The 21,419-nt window shown below is 34.8% G+C and overlaps 1 protein-coding gene and 1 long non-coding RNA gene across 9 annotated transcripts in view; one reads left to right on the forward strand and one right to left on the reverse strand.

The window, feature by feature from the left end:
* Nucleotides 1-6,300, reverse strand: part of TMEM161B (transmembrane protein 161B) — a 63,571-nt gene extending 57,271 nt beyond the window's left edge. For 2 of the 5 annotated variants that reach the window (XM_023523184.1, XM_011377819.2), the window contains exon 1: nucleotides 6,145-6,300. Coding sequence is in view for 1 of the 5 variants with exons in the window: in XM_011377819.2 (XP_011376121.1) it covers nucleotides 6,145-6,147 (3 nt within the window). In the remaining 4 variants the exon portion in view is untranslated. Of the gene's footprint in view, nucleotides 1-5,707; nucleotides 5,818-6,144 lie in introns of all 5 variants that reach the window. The other 3 variants (XM_011377829.2, XM_023523187.1, XM_023523180.1) reach the window with 3 other exon arrangements.
* Nucleotides 6,301-6,374: 74 nt separating this feature from the next.
* The window catches only part of LOC111731527, a 47,041-nt gene continuing 31,996 nt past the window's right edge, over nucleotides 6,375-21,419 (forward strand). Inside the window, exons 1-2 of one of the 4 annotated variants that reach the window (XR_002777187.1) lie at nucleotides 6,375-6,452; nucleotides 18,830-18,993. This is a non-coding gene — a long non-coding RNA (uncharacterized LOC111731527). The other 3 variants (XR_002777188.1, XR_002777189.1, XR_002777190.1) reach the window with 3 other exon arrangements.

The following is a 21,419-nucleotide window of genomic DNA, read 5'->3' on the forward strand; positions in this document are numbered from 1 at the left end:
TCCTTTGTGAAACCCTTCTTGAACTTAACACAAGTTAAATATTCCCTCCATTGTCTCCTCAATGTACATTCAACTAAATGTACATCAACAATATTCACAAATTCACATTTTCAGAATCACAGAACCTTGAGACAAATTCTAGAGGTCATCTAGTTCTAGTTCAAGCAGACTTTCAATGTCATATATTTATTGTACTTATCCCAAAGTCATTTTAAAAGATACGTGTATATGAGCAGATTGGTTTTTGTAATATCTAAAAAAAATTCTTAAATAAAAATATAAATATAAAATATAAAACATTATCAAAATATCAAAAGCTGAAATTGTTTCAGGTTTTTCTAAATCTTTTGTTTATGTCCAAAACATAAAATATATTTAATCTATTTTAACAACAGAATTACTAAGTCTGTTTTAGGTAAGTAAAGGATATGGATGTAACACCAAGATGTTTTGAGTGAATGAGCTATATTCTCTCAAAAACTGTAATAACTTAAAAGATTAAAAATGTAGTGCAAAAATTCAATCTATCAAATAAATACAAAACCACCTACTATATTTAAAAAAAAAAAAAAACCAACACATTGGTATTATTTCCCTGTTCACTGTTTGGGAAAATGGTAATATATAAGTTTATTGAAAGATTATAAAGATAATATGAGCTTTGTGCCTGATGATACACTAAGTTTTTAGGGTGCAGTTTATAAATATGTATGCATAGGTACCAGGCACATAGTCTGAATGTATATGTAAATTTATATTTGTTCCAATATTATCTCCTCATTGAGGCTTTCCCTGAATACCCTATCTAAAATAACCACTCCAATCTTTTTCTATCTCTTACTGTGCTTTATCTTTCTTTGTTGCATTTACCACAATTAACACATAGTATGTCTCATTTGATTATCAGCAGACTTTCCCAATAAAGCATAAGCTCTGTTAAAGGAAGAATTGTCTGTTTTATAAACAACTATAGCCTTGTTGTCAAAAGCAGTACCTGGCATACAGATGATGCTTATTAAATAATGACTGATTGAACAAATATTTTTGAGCAAAAAGCATGCTTTCTAAATGTCTGGTGAAACAAAAGGTATAGTTACTTCAATCAAAACCAAGAGAATATTCATTTCATCAGAACTGGCAATTTACAGACAAGTTTATTTCTTCAAAGTTCCTTTGGGACAAGTTGTGTTCATTCTTCACTTCATAACATGGGCAAAACCATAGCACAACATTAAAAAAATAACAAATTCTCTCCCATAAATGAACACTTTACAATATCTTCTGATTTTCTAAAATCAATTAAATTTTTTTTAAGCTTTTATCCCAGAGCAAATAAAAGTAACAAATTATTTAAAAAGTGGACCAAAACTCAAAGTATAACTCAGTCTTAAGAATTAAACTTGAATCAACCAAATGCTAACCAAGAGAACAGTCTCTACTATTACTTGAACTAAGCGTTTAGGAAAGAAGTAGTGAATAAGAGAAGTCAGAGGAAAGTTAGAGAATTGAGAAGAAATCCAAATCTCAGCCACTATGTGGTTAACTGATGAAACTCAACCAGAAGCCATCCTTCATGCTACCCATGTCTATTCACCAAGGCAAATCACATTCTGGGCCACAAAACACACAAAGAACAGAAATCATACAATACCTGCCCTCAGATCACAATGGAATTAAACTGGAAAATCCTAAAATACATGGAGGTAAACAACACATTTCTAAATAACACATGGGTCAATAAGGAAATCTCAAGAGAAATTAAAAATATTTTGAAATGAAAACACACGAATTATGAAAATTTATGGGACACAGCAAAAGCAGTGCATACACGGAAATTTATAGCATAGAATGCATATATTAAAAAAGATGTCTAAAATCAATCACCTAATGTTCCACCTTAGGAAACTAGAAAAAGCACAAATTAAATCCAAAGTAAGCAAAAGAAAATACTAAGAATTAGAGCAAATATCAATGAAATTGAAAACAAGAAATCAATAGAGAAAATTTAATAAAACCAAAAGCAGTTTTTTTGAAAAGATCAATAAAATCAGTAAGCCTCTAGCCAGAATAACTAAGGAAAAAAGGGAGGGCACAAACAACTAATATCAGAAATGAAAGAAAGAAATATCACTACACATATCATGGCCATTAAAAGGAATACTATGCACAACTCTATGCCCACAAATTTTATAACCTAGGCAAAATGGACCGAGATTCCTTGAAAGACGCAATTTGCCAAAACTGACAGAAGAAACAGACAATTTGAAAAGGTAGGTATCTATTACAGAAATTGAATCAATAATTAATAACTTTACAAAAGAGAATACACCAGGCCCAGATGGGTTCACTGGAGAATTCTACCAAACAGTTAAGGAAGAAATTATACCAATTGTCTATGATCTCTTTCAGAAAATAGAAGCAGATGGAATACTTCCTAACTAATTCTGTGAGTCCAACATTACCCTAATCCCCAAACCAGGCAAAGGTATCATAAGGATAGATGGATGGATGGACAAAAGACAGACAAATAAATAAATAAATAGATAGATAAATAAATAAATAAATAAATAAATAAATAAAATAAATAAATGAGTAAATGAATAAATGAATAGATAAATAAATATATAAATACTATAGACCAAAACCTCTAATGAATGTAAATGCAAAAAATCCTAAATGAAATATTAGCAAATCAAATCCAACAATGTATAAAACAAATTATATACCATGGCTAAGTAGGATTTATCCCAGGTATGTGAGGCTAGTTCAACATTCAAAAATCAATCAAAGTAATCCACTACAGCAAACTGAACATGTCTAATTATAACTAAGCACAAAAACCTCTAATATCTTCATCAATGTCTCTAATGTCTACATTAGAATTCTCTCAAAGTGTGGTTTAAGGACCACCAGTTTCAGACTTAACTGTTAAGCTCATTAAAAATAAGATTCTGAAATTCCACCCACCAAAAACGGGGCCCACAAAGGCATTTTTATCAAGCATCACAGGTGAATCCTATGCAAACTCAAATTTGAGAACTAGTGCCCTACTCTACCCCACTTTTCAAAACTCAGTTGAAATCACCTACTACATGACCATTCAGAATTCTTTTCCTCTGTAATCTTGGAGCATATTATATGGATTTCTCTTATAATATTTACTGTATTCTCTTCTCAACAACCCTCTCCACCTTCCAAAAGGAAAACTTTCTCAACTTTAAGGCAGAGGTTTATAATTTTCTTTTTTTCCACAACAGACCATACACAGTTCAATGCCAGCAGTAAAAGTTACCACAAGATGCTATATAGCTAAAAACATGCCATGAGATAACCTGCAATTCCAGGAGCTAGCTCTAATCTACTTTTCTTCCACAAATCAGCCTAAAGGGTGGAAAGATTTATTTGATTAAAGTTGGTCTGAAAATTTACTTCAGTAGATTTTCTACAGACTATCCATTTTCAGAACATGAACGCAAAAAAATTAGAGTGAATACTAAGTATTTTTAGTCTGGATCATGATCCTATTGTTATTTTCTCAAAAAAGAACCTTATTACATGCACAGGCATTTACTGTGTTTTGGTCTACATAATGTACCAGAGAATAAGAGAACAAAATGAGGTTAGATCAATTAAAATAAAAATAAAATCAAGGTGTGCCAAGACTTTGCTTTCCATTCTGGAGTAGTATTTAAGACAGTAGTGAAATACTTGGCCAAACACATGGACAAAGATTCCAAGCACTGCCTACATGACATACAAAAAAATGAAAAGAATGATAAAAGAATCAAATTTGAGAAATCAAAACAGCAAAGAACAGTGGAAATCAGACTAAATCTTATTTAATCAGAAACAGGAACCTAGTCTGAAAAAAGTCCTGAGTGAAGTCGCAGAATCATAAATATGAGTTAAAGAGTGTTTTAATTCCCAGCAAGTCCCACTTCTCTTATCTAGGAGGAAATTGGAACTCTTATCTAAGTTGGATGATTTTGCGAAACTCATACAACTAATGATGGTGAAAATCTAGGTCTTCTGAGTTCAAGTACTGCATTGTTTTCATTATATCATTAGGCCAAGCAATGTAAAAGTTCTGAATTCAACCAAACCGAATCCTAAACAAAAATCAACACTTATAACTTCACTTAATGGCTAAACTCTTTATTTTGACAGATTCCAAACAATGACCACACTTACATATACAAACATTATCAATTTCATAGCTGAGAAAGCTAAAGCAGAGTTAAGTAACTTAGAAATATAAGCAATACCAGAATGGAGTCAACTACCTGGTCCCTGGTGACATTGTCTAGGTGATAGCCTCCTAAGTGACACTTTGAGAAACAGCATGAGTTCATCTTACCTTAAAACAAAACTATATTTTGAGTTATCAGGGGAGAGGAATTCTACTTTTAGTATTACAGAATTCTGGGAATAAGTTCACATGCAGCTTCTCTGTGACTATTATGAATTCAAGGATTTCAATACACTCTATCTTCAGCTTTTCTGACCAAGAAGTCAAAAACTGAGCTTAACTTTAATAAGTGTGTATCTGTGTTTTAGTCTAGACAATGCCAAACTATCTTACGCAAATCTCTGCCTATTTCTAATCCTTAGGTTCTTCCTTCTGTAAAACTGGTGTTTGGAGGGAGGGAAGGGAGTAGTTAGGCTAATTTTTATCTCTGGTTCCTTCCCGTTCTATTCTTCTATGGTATCTGATTTCATTGATACAAAAGGAAAAAAATAATTCAGTAAATAAACAAATTGTATTATTCACTGAAGTTAAAACAAACACAATGCTGAAAAGGGTTATAGGTTAGTAGTCATAGCATAGTAAAGTGCACTAGGAACCACATTATTTGGAGGTTCTTTTGTTTCACGTTGTTTCTAAAAGTCATACAAAAGCCAATCATCGTACACGATAAAGGGACGATGTCAACAGGTGGTACTAAAAGAGTATGGCAAACTAAAGCTAAATTCTACGAAGACTCCCCTCCAGGAGATTTTAAATATTTTATATAGTCAAGTAACTGACAGTGTTGAATTTTACCAGAGTCCTGTGATCTGGGAAAACAGCAAAGGTTAAGAAATCCACCCCCTCCCTCTTCAGTGTTTTGGAAAAGACTTATTGCAAAGAACCACTGATCCCCATAGGTCTTGGATAAGACTCACCGATGGCCCCTTGTTTACTTATGAAAAGGCCAGGCACAAATCTGCAATTTCATATTCTTTGCTTCATAAGTGACTAGCTCAACTGCTTGTTCCCACAGATCAATCGCAAGAAAATGTTACCCAATTCAGGTTAAGATCCTCTTCTCCCACCCAGGTCCCTGAACTTTGGCCAACCCTCAGTCTGAAACTACATATATCTCTTCCTTAACAGCTCCTCTCCAGAATAGGCTGGCCTGAGGGTAAGACAATCTCTAATGTACTACTTACTGTCCATCAGAAATTAAATAGAACCCTTTAATTTCACTTCCCTACACCCGGTACTTTTTAACCTAGTTTACTCCTCCCTATAAAAGAAAAAACCTTTCTGCCTAACCTTTGAGACTCTTGCAGATCTAATGGTCAGGGCATCCTCTCTACTGTAATAGTTCCTTTCCTCACGCTCTATATTCCTTCCGAATAAAGTCTTTCCTTCCTAAGTCCAGAATTTTTATTTGACACCCTTTCCAATTCCAAAACGGCTGAGTTTGAAAGATAAGCTGACCTTGCCGTTGAAGTGACAGGTGTTGATCCTTTACAAGAAAGGGTCCGTTGTCTGCCTGGAAAACCTAAAGGCATTTCTAAGATTTGAAGTTTTTGACCACAGCTCTGCAGCTAAGGAGGGAAGGGAGAAGAAAATCAACCCGGCAAGGTCAACTCTGGGACCACCTGGCGCCACGAGCTGTACACAGTGAATGGGCCACCAACATTTTGGCTACGTACTCCTGGACAGAACTCGCGGTTGGGCAGGATACATGCCGCTTTCTCAGAAGCCCAAGCGCTCCAGCGCTCCAAGGCAATTGGTGGGTCCTGGCCTGCGGGTCATCCCATTGCTCCCTCCCGCTCCATCCTCAGCTGGGCACCCGACCGGCTCCCTTCACAGGACCGACCTCCCGGCCCCTTCCTCCCCACTGCTGTTACTCCAGCCCTCACAGGACTCACCATGGCGTCAAGGACAGGTTGTGGACCAGACGACCTAGAGTCACCGGGGCAGTCCTGGTCCTCCGCTCCCCGCCCTGCAGCGGGGAAGCTCTGAACAACGCGAGGGAGACAGTCTTCCGGCTGTGCCGGAAGTCCTGCCTGCGCGGGACAGGAAGTCCCTCCCCTCTCCTAAACGCCAGCGACCTCACGCCACGCAGAGGTGAGAATACGCAAGACGTCTTCTACTGCCACTTCCGCGGGTGCTAGGTTAGAGGCTGGGGGCGGTACTGACCTTGAGAGCGCGTGGGGGAGGCGCAGGCGCAGCACAGGTAGGTGGGCGGGAGGCGCGTGGTTGCGGCGCCTGCGAGGATCCTGAGGTAGGTTGGGTGGTTTGGGCAGGAGCGCATCCTCACCGTGGGAGGTGATGGAGGCTCAGGTTGGTGAATGCAGTAGGAGCCGACCCCAGACGCAGCAGATTTAGTGAGGGAGGAAAACCTCATTTAGGCCGTGCTCGTGCTGAGACAGCACAGTACTTGACTCAGCTCAGTCACGTCCTTTCTCTTTTTACCTCCTCGTTTTCTCGCTAGCGCTAAGAAACTACAGATCTCCACAGATCTGTCTCCCTGTCTTTGCTTCCTCCAGCCCTACCCTTCATCAGGGCAGTGGGATTTGATCGTGCGAAGTTTCTTCATTATTCACAGATACCAACTGAAGCTAAATGAACATCTATCAAGAGCAGAGAAATCAGGAAGAGAATTCTACCTATTTAATACGTTACAGTATGGATGATTTCCTTTTAGTTTAAAAAATATATATCATCAGCTGGAAGAAAGTGAAACTCCCATATACCTCTTAATTTTGCTTTTTTTTTTCCTCCAAAATCTGTACCCATCAACTCTGCGTTTTATGGCACTAGTAAGACATGGTACTGGAAGCAGGCTGGAAATGGATGTACGGACCCCCTTAATTCCAGAAATTAATCTCGCACCTTGAGGATCCTTGCTTAAATCCAGACTGTATTAGCAGTTTCATCTGTGGGAATCGCTTTTTGCCATAGTGTCTAGTTTTGTCATAAAGCTGGAATTGGGAAGGGACTAAGAAGCTTCAGAACGTTGGGCAGGTAGAGGTGGCTATAGATCTTATGTCTGATGCTCCTCATCAGACTACCTGGAGAGCATGATATCTAAGCCATAAATGGTCGAAAGACCCTGGGAATGCGAGTTCTGAGCCATCCCAAAGAAGCATGCAGGGGGCAGTTGCTTTACATTAGAAAAGGTGCTAGAAACTGAGTGTATGGATGGTTTTTACTTTGAATTTTGATTTTTGGGCAGATGAATAGCATAACAATTAGAGAAGATATAGAAATCATTGGTAACAGCTAGGGATGGGTTGGGGCTGTGAAATAGTTTGTGAAACATCCTGCTGTGGATGAATCCAGAACATCCCTGAGGGATCTACTAATGCTTTAGACAAGCCCCAGGGCATCTACAGATGGTAAGTGTGGTAGAGAGGGATTGGCATTGTCTGCTGGCGTAGATCTGTGGGAAACATCTGCTATCCTTGAGGAAGAAAAGGTGCAGAAGGAACGTGGCTATCAGTCTGTCATGACAACACATCTTGTGAAGTCTTACTCCTTTCATATGTGACGCTGTGGTACTTAATCTGTCCCAAATCTGGCAGCCTCATTGAGGTTCACAAAGCATCTCCTCTTAAGTGACAGTAAGACTGGTATTATCATCAGGGTGGAATCCATTCCTGCCAGAGTAAAACGAGGAAAAGAAATCACAGTATTATCTCCCTATTATTTTTTATAAATCATCACATTCTGTGTCCCTTATTTGGTATATGGCAAGTTGATAACCTTTGGTTAATATCTTTTAATATTCTTATTTCCATTACAGTGTAAAAAGTCTGTTATAAATAATTTTTTTAAAGATTGAAATGCATACAATATGTGTGCTAAGACAGCATTTCCCAGGTTTTTTTTTTTTTTATCCAACAGAATATAGTGTATTGGTTACATGCCTTGAACTGGAAGGATTTACCTATTTCTATTACTTAAAATAGATGAGAGTCTTTGATAAAAATATAAAGGAAGGGGAGAATTATGAAGGGAATAAAATATGTGGATGATTGAGATTAACAAGAAATCCGGTAGTTTGGCAAGAAAGATAGGAATCCAGTCTTTGATAAAAGTCTTGATTGCTTACTGTTAGGGTTTTGTGATGAAAGCTTCCTGGTGAGAACTGTTCTCAAATACTACTTAAGAACACCAACAAAAAGTTACCTCCTCCAACACATGCACCAACCTGGAACATTTTCAACCATTAAGACGGATCACTTTTTCCAAGTTCTGCTCTATATTCTTTGTAAAATGTTTTTCTCATCAGCTCCTCCTCCTAAGAAATTTCCACTATTTTTTCTTACCTCTAATAAATATTATTATAGGCTTTCTTTTATAGTGCCTTTGTTATTCCCCTCACCAATGTATATTGTTTTCCTAATTAGACATAAATGCCTGGAGAGCTGGGACCTTCTTTTTGTTTTATCTGCCCCCATCCCATTAAGAAATACCATTTAAATGAATGTTGTAGACAAAATGTTAGTCGTAGCAACAATTAGGTAAAAAATTAGGAACAATCTTTAACAATTAGAAATTGGTCAAATTATATCGTATGTACTTAGTGAAATATATTATAGCTATTTTTAAAAAGCCGTAAGACTAGTATTTCTAATGTTTGGAAAATGTTTGTTTTCCAAGTTAAAAAAGTAGGATACAAAATTGTAACCAGTACAATTGCTTTGATGTGAAAAAAATCCTAAACATAGAACAAAGAATTAAAAAGGAAGTAGCCAAAATATATCAATCACCATTCCTGGAATTACCACTCTTAAAACAACCTATCTGTAAGGGGGTAATTTTTTAAAAATTTATTTTCTTTTACTTAAGAATGGATGAAAAGAGCTTTTTAAAAAATAATTATTTATACTTTGTAATATGCACCTGTATCACTCTAATCTTTCTAATATGAAACAAACAAACATTCTTCAGAAGCATATTGCAGCCCTTTAATAATTCAGTGGCTTTCCTCCAAACCTTCCCTTTTTTTACATGGTACCATAGTTATATCTAGGACTATACCACATATCTGATTAACTGATGAAATAACTCTTGCAAATTTTACACAAATTACATAATTTGTGTAATTTCAAGGATCACAAACATAAATAATGAGATCTTGATATTATTTGATACCTTTGGTGTTAGGAAAATCTTAAAACAACTACCACCAACTGCAGAAAACATACAAAACCATAAGGAACTACCTATCTATTTAAAACCTAAATTAGCTTTATTCATTCATTAAATATTTATTGAGTATCTACTCATCCAAGTCACTGTTCTAGACTTGGGGAAACAGTAGTATTTAGAACAGACATGGTCCCTACTAGCAGAGAATTTACATTTTAGTGGTAATAGACCATAAATAAATAAGCAATGAAAATATAGGGTGGTAATAGTGCTGGACAGAAAATAGATAATTGTTTGAGATTAGGTAACTTAAGAAAACGTCTAAGAAAGTGCCATGTAAGCTACTGTTTGACAGGAGAATCCAGCTTTGCCAAAATATGCTAATCCATTGCTTGAAGAGGGTACAATAATACAAAACCCTAAGACATGAACTAGCTTGAATATTTCAGGACTTTTGTGCCACAAAGACAAGATTACATTAGGGTTATTTAGTAAAATGTTTTTTAAGACTTTGGGAGGACTACGCTAGAAGCAAAACATCCAAATCAACCATAAATCAAGATAATATACTTAATGAATATTGCTCCTTGAATCCATATTTCATTTACATGTCCTGTCTCTTCTGCCTGTAAATGCTTTAATAAAAGATGGTTTTTGAAGGAAAGACACAAATAAGCCATATATAAGCATTTTTTTCAGATAGCTGAGTAAGATTTAACAAGATGCATCTTAGAAAGTGTCCATAGAAGTCTATAAGCAGAAAATTTAAATATTCAGGAATATTTAATTTAAATATTCAGAAAGTATGAATGAAGAAATCACAAAGAGAAGTATTAAAATTTAAATATTCAAATCCAAATGATGTAGACACTTTTGATTATCAAAATAGCACACAATTCGGTTTTAGAATTTAATACTGGAAAACGCAGTGAAACATGCACTAATATGGAATAGTGACAACAGCATGACAGAAAAGAATGAGAACTGGAAAGTTTATTTTACCTACAAATTCATCTTCTAGAAATCTATTTTAAGGAAGAAACCTATTTTATAAATACAATGCATTAAATGTTCATTCTGATTATATACTTATAAAAAAAAATTAGGGTCTAATTGTTTACCACAAAAAGTTTCAGACAACAGCAGACCTCATAATTTACTAGACACAGGTTGTAATATAATTATGCTTAATATGTTTGAAAAAATAAAAGATCAGTCTTTTTAACTCCATGAATTAGAAACTTTTTTCACCTTCTTAGCCATCTTCTCAAGAATCAGCTGATACCTCAGAGAAAAAGCTATCATAAGTGATGGGTTCAACAGCTCTGGTTTTTTCTTTTTCTAGATTTTCCACTGCTTCATTAGGTCTCTAACACCTTCAGATTTTTGTTTTATCTTTTGTCCAGCCTTTCTAGTTCTCAGGAGGACTAGTCTCAGTTACCTAGTCCATCATTACTAAAAATAGAAATAAAAAAAATAATTTAAGTACACAGAAAATGTTTACAAAATTTAATGATAAAAAGTCTTTCAAAATTTCAAAGGATTGGTGTCATTTAGGTCACATTTTCTATTTGCAGTATAATTAAGTTAGAAATCCAGAAATCTAGAAACCTCACGTATAGTTAATGAAATGAGTGAAACAGAAACAAATATTCAACACAGAGGGACAACAAAGTCAAAGTTGTATCTTTTAGTACATATTGGCAGATATATAAACTCACAGGGCTGTAAACTACGGCATAGGGAATATAGTCAATAATAATATATATGGTGTCAAATGGGTACTAGACTTATTGGGGTGATCACTTTGTAAAGTACATAAATGTCTAATCACTGTGTTGTACACCTGAAAGTAATATTGTATGCCAATGGTAATTTAAAAAAAAATGTTATAATACTAACATTAATAAATCTTGGAAAAGGTTACTCAAGAAATACACAAAGTATTAGAAATGAAAATGAGTTCATTGAAGTGCTGTAAAAATTGAGATATCATTAACAATTTTTTATAATATAAAAGCATAAATGATATAGTTTCCAGGTAAGTATAACTTTTCAAAAGTCACTTAAGATGAAATAGAAAATATAAATGTTCTGATTACTATGTAAGAGATTGAATCAGTAGAAATTTTTCAAAAAAGAAAACGTTGCCCACAGAGTTTTGCCAAACATTCAAAGAATAAATTATTTTACACAAACCATTCCAAAGTACAGGAAAGAGAAAACAAACTTTTATTCATTTTAATAGGCTTCTTGACATTAAAACTTGATAAGGACAGTAAGAGAGTCCAATCATATTCACAAAGATAGAGGCAAAAATCCTAAATAGCAAGCAGAACCCAGAAAATATATTAAAAAGTTAACAAAACATGATTAGGTTTAATTTGACCCAGGAATGTATTTTAGCATGTTAAAAGGTTAAGAGAGAAAAACCATAAGCTGTAGAAAAAATTAACAGACATGGATAATACCTTTTGCCAAAGTAGAATTATACAGAACTTTCTTAATTCAATAAAACCTACAACAAATATTTCAAAATGAAATTTTGAAGCAGACTCTTAGAATGAGGAACAAGTGCCCTATTGGAGCTACTGGCTAGCATTGTAAGGTAATAAAAACAAAGGATATAAAGATTGGAAATGAAGAAACATAATTTACAGATTAATGATTAAAATAAGAGAGCCACAAGGATTCTGGATATGCCAGTATAAAGTGAATTGCATTTCTCTCCAGCAGAAATAAATTGTTAGAAAATGATTTTTTATTGATAGCATTTACTATATCATTTAAAAAATATGAATTACATAAGAGTAAATTAAAAAATATAGAAGACCTTTAAGGGGGAAAAAAATCACAAAACATTATCAACTATCATTAAAGAATGTTAAAAAAAAAAAATACACCATAGTCAAGTATTAAGAGACTCCAGAGTTAAGATGGCAGTTCTCCCCTACACAGTGAAAGCAATAATAATAAAAAATCAAAATGACTTTTTGCAGAAACCTGACCATCTACATGAAAGGGCAAAGGGTCAAGTATTTCAAGATATTCCAGAAGTAGAAAATTTAAAATAGAATTGACTAGTCAGATAGCAAGAATTATTTTTAATTTGTATTAAGTGTTCATAGTAGTCAAAAGGTGGAAACAGCACAAATGTCCATCAGCAGATCAAAGGATAATCAAAATGTATATTCATACAGTAGAATATTATTTGACTACAAAAAGGAATGAAGTATTGATACCTGCTGTAATGTGGACGAACCTTAAAAACATGCTAAGTAAAAGCCAGTCACAAAAAAGCACACATTACATGGTTCTATTCATGTGAACCATTCACAATAGGAAATCTATAGAGATAGTAGATTAGTGATTGCTTAGGGATGGTGAGGCTTAGGAAGATAGGAGCATAGAGTAGTGACAGCTAAAAGATATAGGATTTCTTTTTGAGGTGAGAATTTTCTAAAATTGTGATGGTTGCATATAAGTGAATATACTAAAAGGCATCCATTCTACACTTTAAATGGGTAAATTGTATAGTATGTGTATTATACCTCAATAAATCTATTAAAGCTGCAGTTACTAGGATAGTGTGATATTGTTTTAGGGATAAAAGAATTGATTTATACTGGAATACAAGCCTAGAAATAAATGTACCCTTATCAGGAATCTTGATTTAAGACAGAGATGGCATTGGAGGCCCGTGAGAAAAACAAGAGCATTTCAATAAATGTTGCCGGATATCCATATGGAAGAAAATGAAATTGTACCTTCCTACTTAACATGATACAGAAAAATAAATTTCAGGCGAATTAAAGATTTAAATGTGAAACAAAAACCTGTTAAACCTTCAGAAGACAAGGTAGCAAGATATCTTTATGATCTTATGGTAGAAAGATATAGAAATGCAAATTCTATAAAGAAAAAAGTATTATTCAAATACATTAAAAGCCTTTGTTCAAAAGATACCACAAGCCCTTGGAGTAGTAATTGATTTCAGTTAGGCACAGGAATTGTATTGAGCTTGTAACATTTTGTTGTGCAAGATAGCAAGGAGTCTATCATGGACTACTGGGATCATGTCAAATGGACTCAGGAGACAACCAAAAAGCATCCCACTTGCCAAAGTTGGGACAATTTGAGTATCGATAAGGACATATAGATTCATTGAAATTCTGAAATCCACCTGAGCACAGGTTGCAGCATATCAAATGCAATGGATTGGAACATAGCAAATTTTAGATGTATTTAAATCTATGAGTTCATAATGGTAGTAAAATTAACAAAAAGCATCTAGTGGTCAACAGTGGAGGATGCTATGGAAGCAACTAATTAATTTGAAAACCAGTAAAAAAAAAAACAGTATTTGTCCTGCCTTTTCTATATGAATTGTACCAAATGTAACCAAATAGTAAATGAGAGGAAGCTCTGTATAGACATGTATTAATAAATTAAGGAGAGACAGAAAATTGCCATTTTGAGATTCATAATGAATAAATGTTTATCATTTCATAGCAACAGCTGCTAACATGACAAGGAAACTATATATCACTTAAAGAAAAAACACACCATCACTTATTTAAAAATCTTGCCAAAAAAAAAAAAAAATTGAACCTGATAGTAGGAAATATAGAAAACATGTTACACACCATGGTTATGCAATCAGGAAAATTCAATCTATGGAAAATCATGGGATAAATTAACTTCAACAAATATGTTGCAGGAGAGAGAAAGAAGATGGAGAAAACTGTAGATTAAAAGAGGCTCACTAAAGGCATATGAAGCAACGTGTGAACTTATATTAGTTACGTATTGCAATATAACAAATTACCCCAAGACTAAACAGCTTAAAACTAAAAATATTTATCTCATAGATTCCTGGGTCAGGAATCCAGGAGTAGCTTAGCTAGATATTCTGGCCCAGGATCTTATGAGTTTTTGATCAAACTGTTGGCTGAGTTACAGTCTTCTGACTGCTTGGTAGGGATAGAAGATCCAGTTCCAAGATGAGTTACTCACAGAATTTCCTGAATGTCCTTACAACATGGCACCTGGCTTTCCCCAGAGCAAGTGCTCTCTCAAAGTGATATATCATTCCTTCCATATTCTGTTAGTCCCACGGATGATCCCTGATACAGTGTGGGAGGGGAATACACAAAAGTATGAATACCGAGAGACTGGCTACTACATTCACATACCAGATGCACATTCTCCCCTTATGCAAAATACACTCACCCACTCCCAAAGTTCTCTAAAACTCTCATCCCATTAGAGCGGTAGCTAAAAGTCTAGAAATCTAGATTAGGTACAGGTATGGGTGAGGCTTTTCAGGTGTACTTCCATAAGCACAGCATCTTAAATAGAGTTCCTCTTACTCTGAAGACCTGTAAACTAAAGGCACACGGTATCTACCTTCACACACCAAATATAAATTGGGTAAGATAGACATATTTTAAAAGGGAGTGGGGTAGAATGAGGCACACAAGTTCACAGAAATTCTGAAATCCACATGGGCACAGGTTGGCAGTTTCTTGATTAAGATTCAGGGCTGAAGAGTGATTCTCCATAGCTCTTAACTCTGCCTCTGGTCTCTTGGATCCACCCACTGGATCACCCTTCCTTTTCCATGTTTACAGCTGTGCAGTTCTCTCTGCCTGTAGAAGTTTGGATGTCCAAAGCTTCTTTTCATTTGGTACTCTGTCCCTTTCTGTCCAGGCTGGCAAACAGCCTGCTAATATAATTCTCATTTAAAAGTCTCTTTAAAATTGTATTCTTCTAATATAATTCTCTTAAAAACTTTGTGGGTCTCCTATGAATTTTATTTGAGTTCACACTATTAGACAAAGCAACACCCATAAATCTTTTCCACATAAACCCTTTTTCTACCTTGGGCTTTTGATGCACCACACCCTTAAACTTCTTAGAAGCCCTGTAATTTGATTAAGATGTTGTGGGGTACACCTTTTATGTCTGAATAAAAATACTCTGAGGCACCGCATTAGATCTTTCTGAGGTCCTAAAGGGCTTTACAACTACACTCTCAACTTCATATTTTCCTGTGAATGTGCTGGATTTGTTCTTTGTTCTGAGCCATTTTCTAATTTTACATCATTTGTCACCTAGAGAGGCTGGAAATCTTCAAATCTCACAAGTTCTGGCTCCTTTTTAACAATCCTTCAACTTTTCTCTTACATTTTTATTATAAGCAGCAAGAAGAAAACAGGTGACATCTTTAACATTCTGGCATGAAGTCTCCTTAGCTTAATCACTGGTTTATTAGGCATATTTTCTACTTTGCACATAACCCCAGGTGACAAATTTGCTAAGCTTTCTGCCACTTTCCTACATTTCCAGTAAAACATTTCTAATCTATTAAGACCTCATCTGCAGCCTCAATGTTAGCATACATCTACAGACAATTTATTTAAAGCTCTTCAAATTTACTAATACTCTCCAAGTCTTTTCACCTGCCCTCAGCCACTTACACAAAGCCACTCTCATTTTAGGTTTTCGTATGTCATCATGCCACTTTAAGTACCAAATTTTTATTTTCTACTACTTTATAACTACCTCCAAAACATAGTATTTAAAGCAGTGAACATTTACATCTCATGTAATATCTAAAGTCAAAAATTCAGGAGCAGCTGAGCTGAGTAGTTCTAGCTCAGGGTCTCACCTAGCCTCAAAAGTGGCATACCATCCCGCAAGTATATGACCAGCAGATTGATCACATGTACCAACCAACATATAGTGTGAGAGAGGATTACACAAGGTGTGAATACCAGGCAGTGGAAATTGTTGGGTGCCATTTTGGACCAGCTATTACAGGACTTTATCTGGATCATGATTCAAACAAACTTAAAATTCTTTTTATGATAATTAGCAATTTGAATGCATATTGAATATTTGATGATATTATGGAATTATTGTAAATTATTTCTTGTATTATAATAGTAATTTTTAAAGAGTCTATCTTTTAGAGGTACCTATTAAAATATTTCAAGGTGTAATGATATAATGTCTCAGATATACTTCAGAATAATCAGACATGGGGAAAATCTGGGTGATAGATAAATGGGACTTCATTCCGCATACATTTGTATATTTTTAATGATTTCTATAATAAAAAGTAAAAACAGAAAGACCATAAGGAGATTAGAAGATAAGCCACAAGTTGGGAGATTTTTATAATCCATGTTACTAGCAAGAGGATTAGTATTTAGATTGTCTAAAGAACTACTATAATTTTAATTTTTTTTAAAAAGATAGATAATGCTCTCCACATCTCCCACTCAAACAGGCAATTCATAGAAGAGAAAACCTAAAGAGATACTCAACCACAGGAAATAGCACTTTGTGGCCACCACATACACAAAAATTTGAGGGTCTGACAGTATCACCAGAACAATATGCTGGTGGGAGTATAAGTTGATATAATCAATTTGGAAAACAATTTGGCATTATCTAGTAAACTTGAAGATGCACATGTTCTATGGCCCAGGAGAAATATGTACCAGGATCTAAAGCAAGAAAATTTATAACTATTATTTAAACAGTAAAAATTGGAAACAACTGCCTATCAACAGTAGAGTGGTTAAATACATTGTTTATACTTTACAGTTGAAGAAGACAATGGTAAAAAATGAATTACAAATCCATGGACATGGATGAATCTAACAATGTTGAGCAACATAGCAATTCACAAAAGAATTTTACAGTAGGATTCTACTTCTATAAATTAAAGAACCAATAAAGGAAACAATATTTTATTGAAGGGTACGAACATGATAAATCTATAAATTCAAGCAAAGAATGATAAACATAAAATCAATGTAGTGATTTTCTCTAGCTGCCAAAAGAAGGGCCTAGAATAAGGAAGGAGCACATAAGGACTATAAAAGTAGGGTAATTATGCATGTTGGTTTAGTCAGAACAATCCTGGTTTGCCTATTTTCCTGATATAATAATAACACTCTTTTGTTCTTTAAAGTGTCCTGGTTTGGATAATAAATTATATGTTCTTCCTTTTTAAAGTAATTTTTTCCCTTCAATCTGGATGGAGGGCATATGGATATTCATTGTATCATTCTTCCTTATATCACACAGATATTTTACGAATATTTATTTGAAACTAACCAATATTTGATAATGTAATTTTAAGTTTTAGCCTGTGACAGCATAGTAAAAAAAAAAAATCTGTATGTACGATAAATGTAAATATGATTTGAATGAAACCTTTTTGTGGGTGGATGTGGAGATAAATAACATGCTATGTAACTGGCATTATGTTAAGCCCTTTACAGTTATTACTTCATCTTCATTGCAAGGCTTTTAGGTAGGTATTATTATCTCCATTTTACACATGAAGAACCTAAGGCACAAAAAGTATACATAACTTAAAGGCCAAAGTCATACCATAAGTGACAGGGCAAAATTTGAATCCAAGCAATGTGACACCAGTCTACATGCTCTTAACCATAATGCTACAGTCCATAATAGACATTCTTAATCTTCTTTGTACCATGAATCCCTTTAGGAATCTTCTGAAGCCAATGAAGTCCCTTTTATGAATCATGTTTTTCAATGCATAAATTATGCATAAGATTATAAATGAAACCATTTATAATAAAATATAGTAATCAAGATAGTCAACAAAAATGTGCTATTTATATGCTTCGTTAAATGTGCTATACATATGCTTTTTGATTTTTTATGGATCAAATAAAATCTAGCAGAGGATCTAGTAATATCTATAATTTTAAAATCATGAACACCAATTGTATCTTGAGATTTCTCCAACTCCAGTAATGTAATGGACAAATATCTGTGATTTTTATGGGTGAAAAAGTTACCAATACTTTTAATAACACTGTGGTTTGTTACCTATGTTCACAATTAAAAGAAATGCTAAATTTTACTCACAGTTAGCAAAAATTAAGATGTAATTTTTTTCTCATTGAAATTTACAGTCCTTTGTCTTATGACCTTAATTCATAGACCTTTTCACATATATTTTACTTTACAGAGGTCATATTCCCCACCCTACTTCCCACGTTCTGGTTTGGAGTTATATTCAAAATGAAATACACAAATAAATTAGTTTATTGGAAATAAAAATATTTCTCCATGTGGCCAACTTGAGTCGGGGATCAGAAACAGGAATGTGTTACAATGACAAGATGTTCATGTAGATAATGGGATAATTGAAACTGCTTTAGAGTATGCTGAGAGTTTTAAAGCTGGTTCCAAACATTCACACTGCACATGCAATTATTCATAAAAGAATTTGTTATTGCTACCACAGTGCACTGCAATATACTATTTGTCAATACCTGTAGCAATGCAAAAATCAAAAAAGAAACCAGAAAGCTAGACACCTTTTAAAAGTGTTATTGGGCTAAAAGAAGAACATCAGACAAGTTTTTGATTTGCCTTTCTCATGATTTGATGTCCCAGCAGAGCAACTGAGGAACCTAATTCTGACCAACAAGGAGAAATTGCTTGGCTAATTGGAAGTGACAGAAACCTTGGGAGAAAACAACCACATACCAAGGATAATTATAAGAAGGTAACATGGGCTCTAAAGGATAGTGTCAAGAAATCCAAAGCCCCCAAATGAGGTGAGACTTGCAAAAAATGCTAAGACAGGACAAAGAATGGGCTTTTAAAAGTCTGTTCGGAGCCAGAAGACAGGCAAGAAAAGCCCACTTACAGTTTCTGGTGTAAGGTTAGAGCTGACAGAGAAAGCAGAACTTCTGAAATACTATTTTGCTTCATTCTCTACAAAGGAAACTTAAGTGATTTGACATAATAGAACTATGTATATTTGTGGGATCAGACAAACCTTTGTTTAATTCTCTGGTTCAACACTTAGTAGTTATATTACCCTGGATCTCCTTTTTCTCATATGTAAAATTGGGATAACCATATCTTTCTCACAGGATTGTTCTGAGTGATGGAAGTAACATCCAAAACACTGAGCCAGGCTCACGGTACTGACTCAATAAATAGCAACTAATTAATATTACTCAAAAGAGTAATATAAATAGAGACAGGAAGCAATATTCTTCCTAAATAAAGAAAGAAATTCCACAAAAGTACCTAACAGTTCCAATTTAGATTATATCATGTTATGAATGGCTCATATTGCAGGTTTTGTGGGTGGGAACAGGAGAGTGCAAATGAGACCTGAGAACAACTGTCCTCATCTTTGAGGAATTATGGGAAACAGAATAGAACACCAAACGTGGGCAAATGTCTGCCTTCAGGGTGAAAGTGGAAATCTAAACGTGGAATTACTTGCTTTTTGACCCGGTGATATTTTCTCCCATTGGTGTAGTATTTATTTGCCTAGGGAAGGAGACATTCCAAAAAAAAAAAAAGGCAACTGAAACAAAGGAACAGATTGGATTTTCCAAAGAACTGCTTAAAGTGAAGATATAAGTCTTGAAAGCTAAAATAATGAAGAAAGAATAGGTTTCATGAATTTCTTTAAAGCTTCAAAAGGTAAAGCTTGAAAGAAGAAGGAAAAAATTGTATCCTTAAGCAAGATATAGTGAGTTGAGTAGTGGCACCCAAAAAAAGTATGTCTATGTCCCAATTCCTGGAACCTGTGAATGGAAAAGTTCTTTGCTGATGTAAGTTAAGGATCTTGAGATGAAATTAATCAACCTGGATTGTCTGCTGGGCCATAAATCCAATGACAAGTATTTTTATGTGATGGAAGAGAAGACACAGAGGAAGCAATATGAAGCTAATATTGGAGTAATGTGGCAATAGTGAAGAAATGCTGATAGTTTCTGGTAGAAAAGGCAAAAACAGATTCTCCCCTAGGTCCTTCAGAGGAAATACAGCCCTGCTGACACCTTAATTTCAGACTTCTTGCCTCAGAAATGTAAGAATAAATCTCTATTGCTTTAAGCCACCAGTTTGTGGTAATTTGTTATGGTGGCCCTATGACGTTAATACAGAGAGTTTAAAAGGAATCTAGTAATATCTCTAGTAGATTAGGTTTTCCTGGGTTGAAGGAATAGGGGATTGTGAAATGGATGGTGGAGGGTGGAGAAGATCTGAAGGACTCCTTGGAAGGAATGTGTGCACCAGAGTGGAGTTAGCAAATTACAGACTATACAATCTCTGCTTTGACAGAGATTGTCAATCTGAAAGAAACCTGACAGGATTACTATGCATTGCCAGAACTGGAAAATCATGTGGCAGGCAGCCAATCCAAATATTCAAAGTTCCCTCAGAAAGTATTTTATGTCATCAAAGAGAGCTTCTATTTGATTGACAGATGCTTTCCACTCCCCACCCCCTAACCTGTAGCAGGAGTAACAGCTGCCTCTATGTTGATAATTTACTCAATCCTGACAGAACTACTCATAGGAAGAAGTACTTTTTAAATATTCTCTGGCAGTCTCGAACCCTCAGAAATAAAGAAAGGATTATGGACAACTATGGGGTTCCAGTCATATGGAAGGGAATCCATATCACTTGCAAAACTCCCCTTTAATCTTTACTCATTTAATTGAGAGTCCCTCACACCACTAATCCCCTGCCCAGACCACATTGATCCCAGGCAAAAATCTAAAAGGAATTATTAAAAAGATGCTCTGGGAGCATCTATAAGTGGAAACAGTAATCAGTCAAATACAGTATGGGTTTACCAAGCAGAATTTATTTGTCTAATTTTATTTTCTTCCTGATAAGATTACTAGACTACTACACCAATGAAATTAAGTAGACAATATTTATCAGTGCCCAGAAGGCATTGACATTTTCATCATATACTTATGAGTAAGTTGTGGATGAAAAAGGGCTAGATGATAAACTGACTTCTGGATGGCAGTTAGTCCCTGCAGAGGTTTTTAGTGTAGAACCACAGTCCTTCACTGAGTCAACACTGTATTTCATTCACTTAAGAGAATATATAGAACCTATGTTATCAAAATGTTATCCAGTTCAAAGTTAGAAAGGGTAGGGTATTTTACAATACCCTTAGAACAACTTGACGTTGACTTAGGGCTAAAGTCTAGATAGATGTAAT

The sequence above is a fragment of the Pteropus vampyrus genome, unplaced genomic scaffold (genome assembly GCF_000151845.1).
Source record: "Pteropus vampyrus isolate Shadow unplaced genomic scaffold, Pvam_2.0 Scaffold11, whole genome shotgun sequence".
In the NCBI taxonomy this organism is placed as follows: domain Eukaryota; kingdom Metazoa; phylum Chordata; class Mammalia; order Chiroptera; family Pteropodidae; genus Pteropus; species Pteropus vampyrus.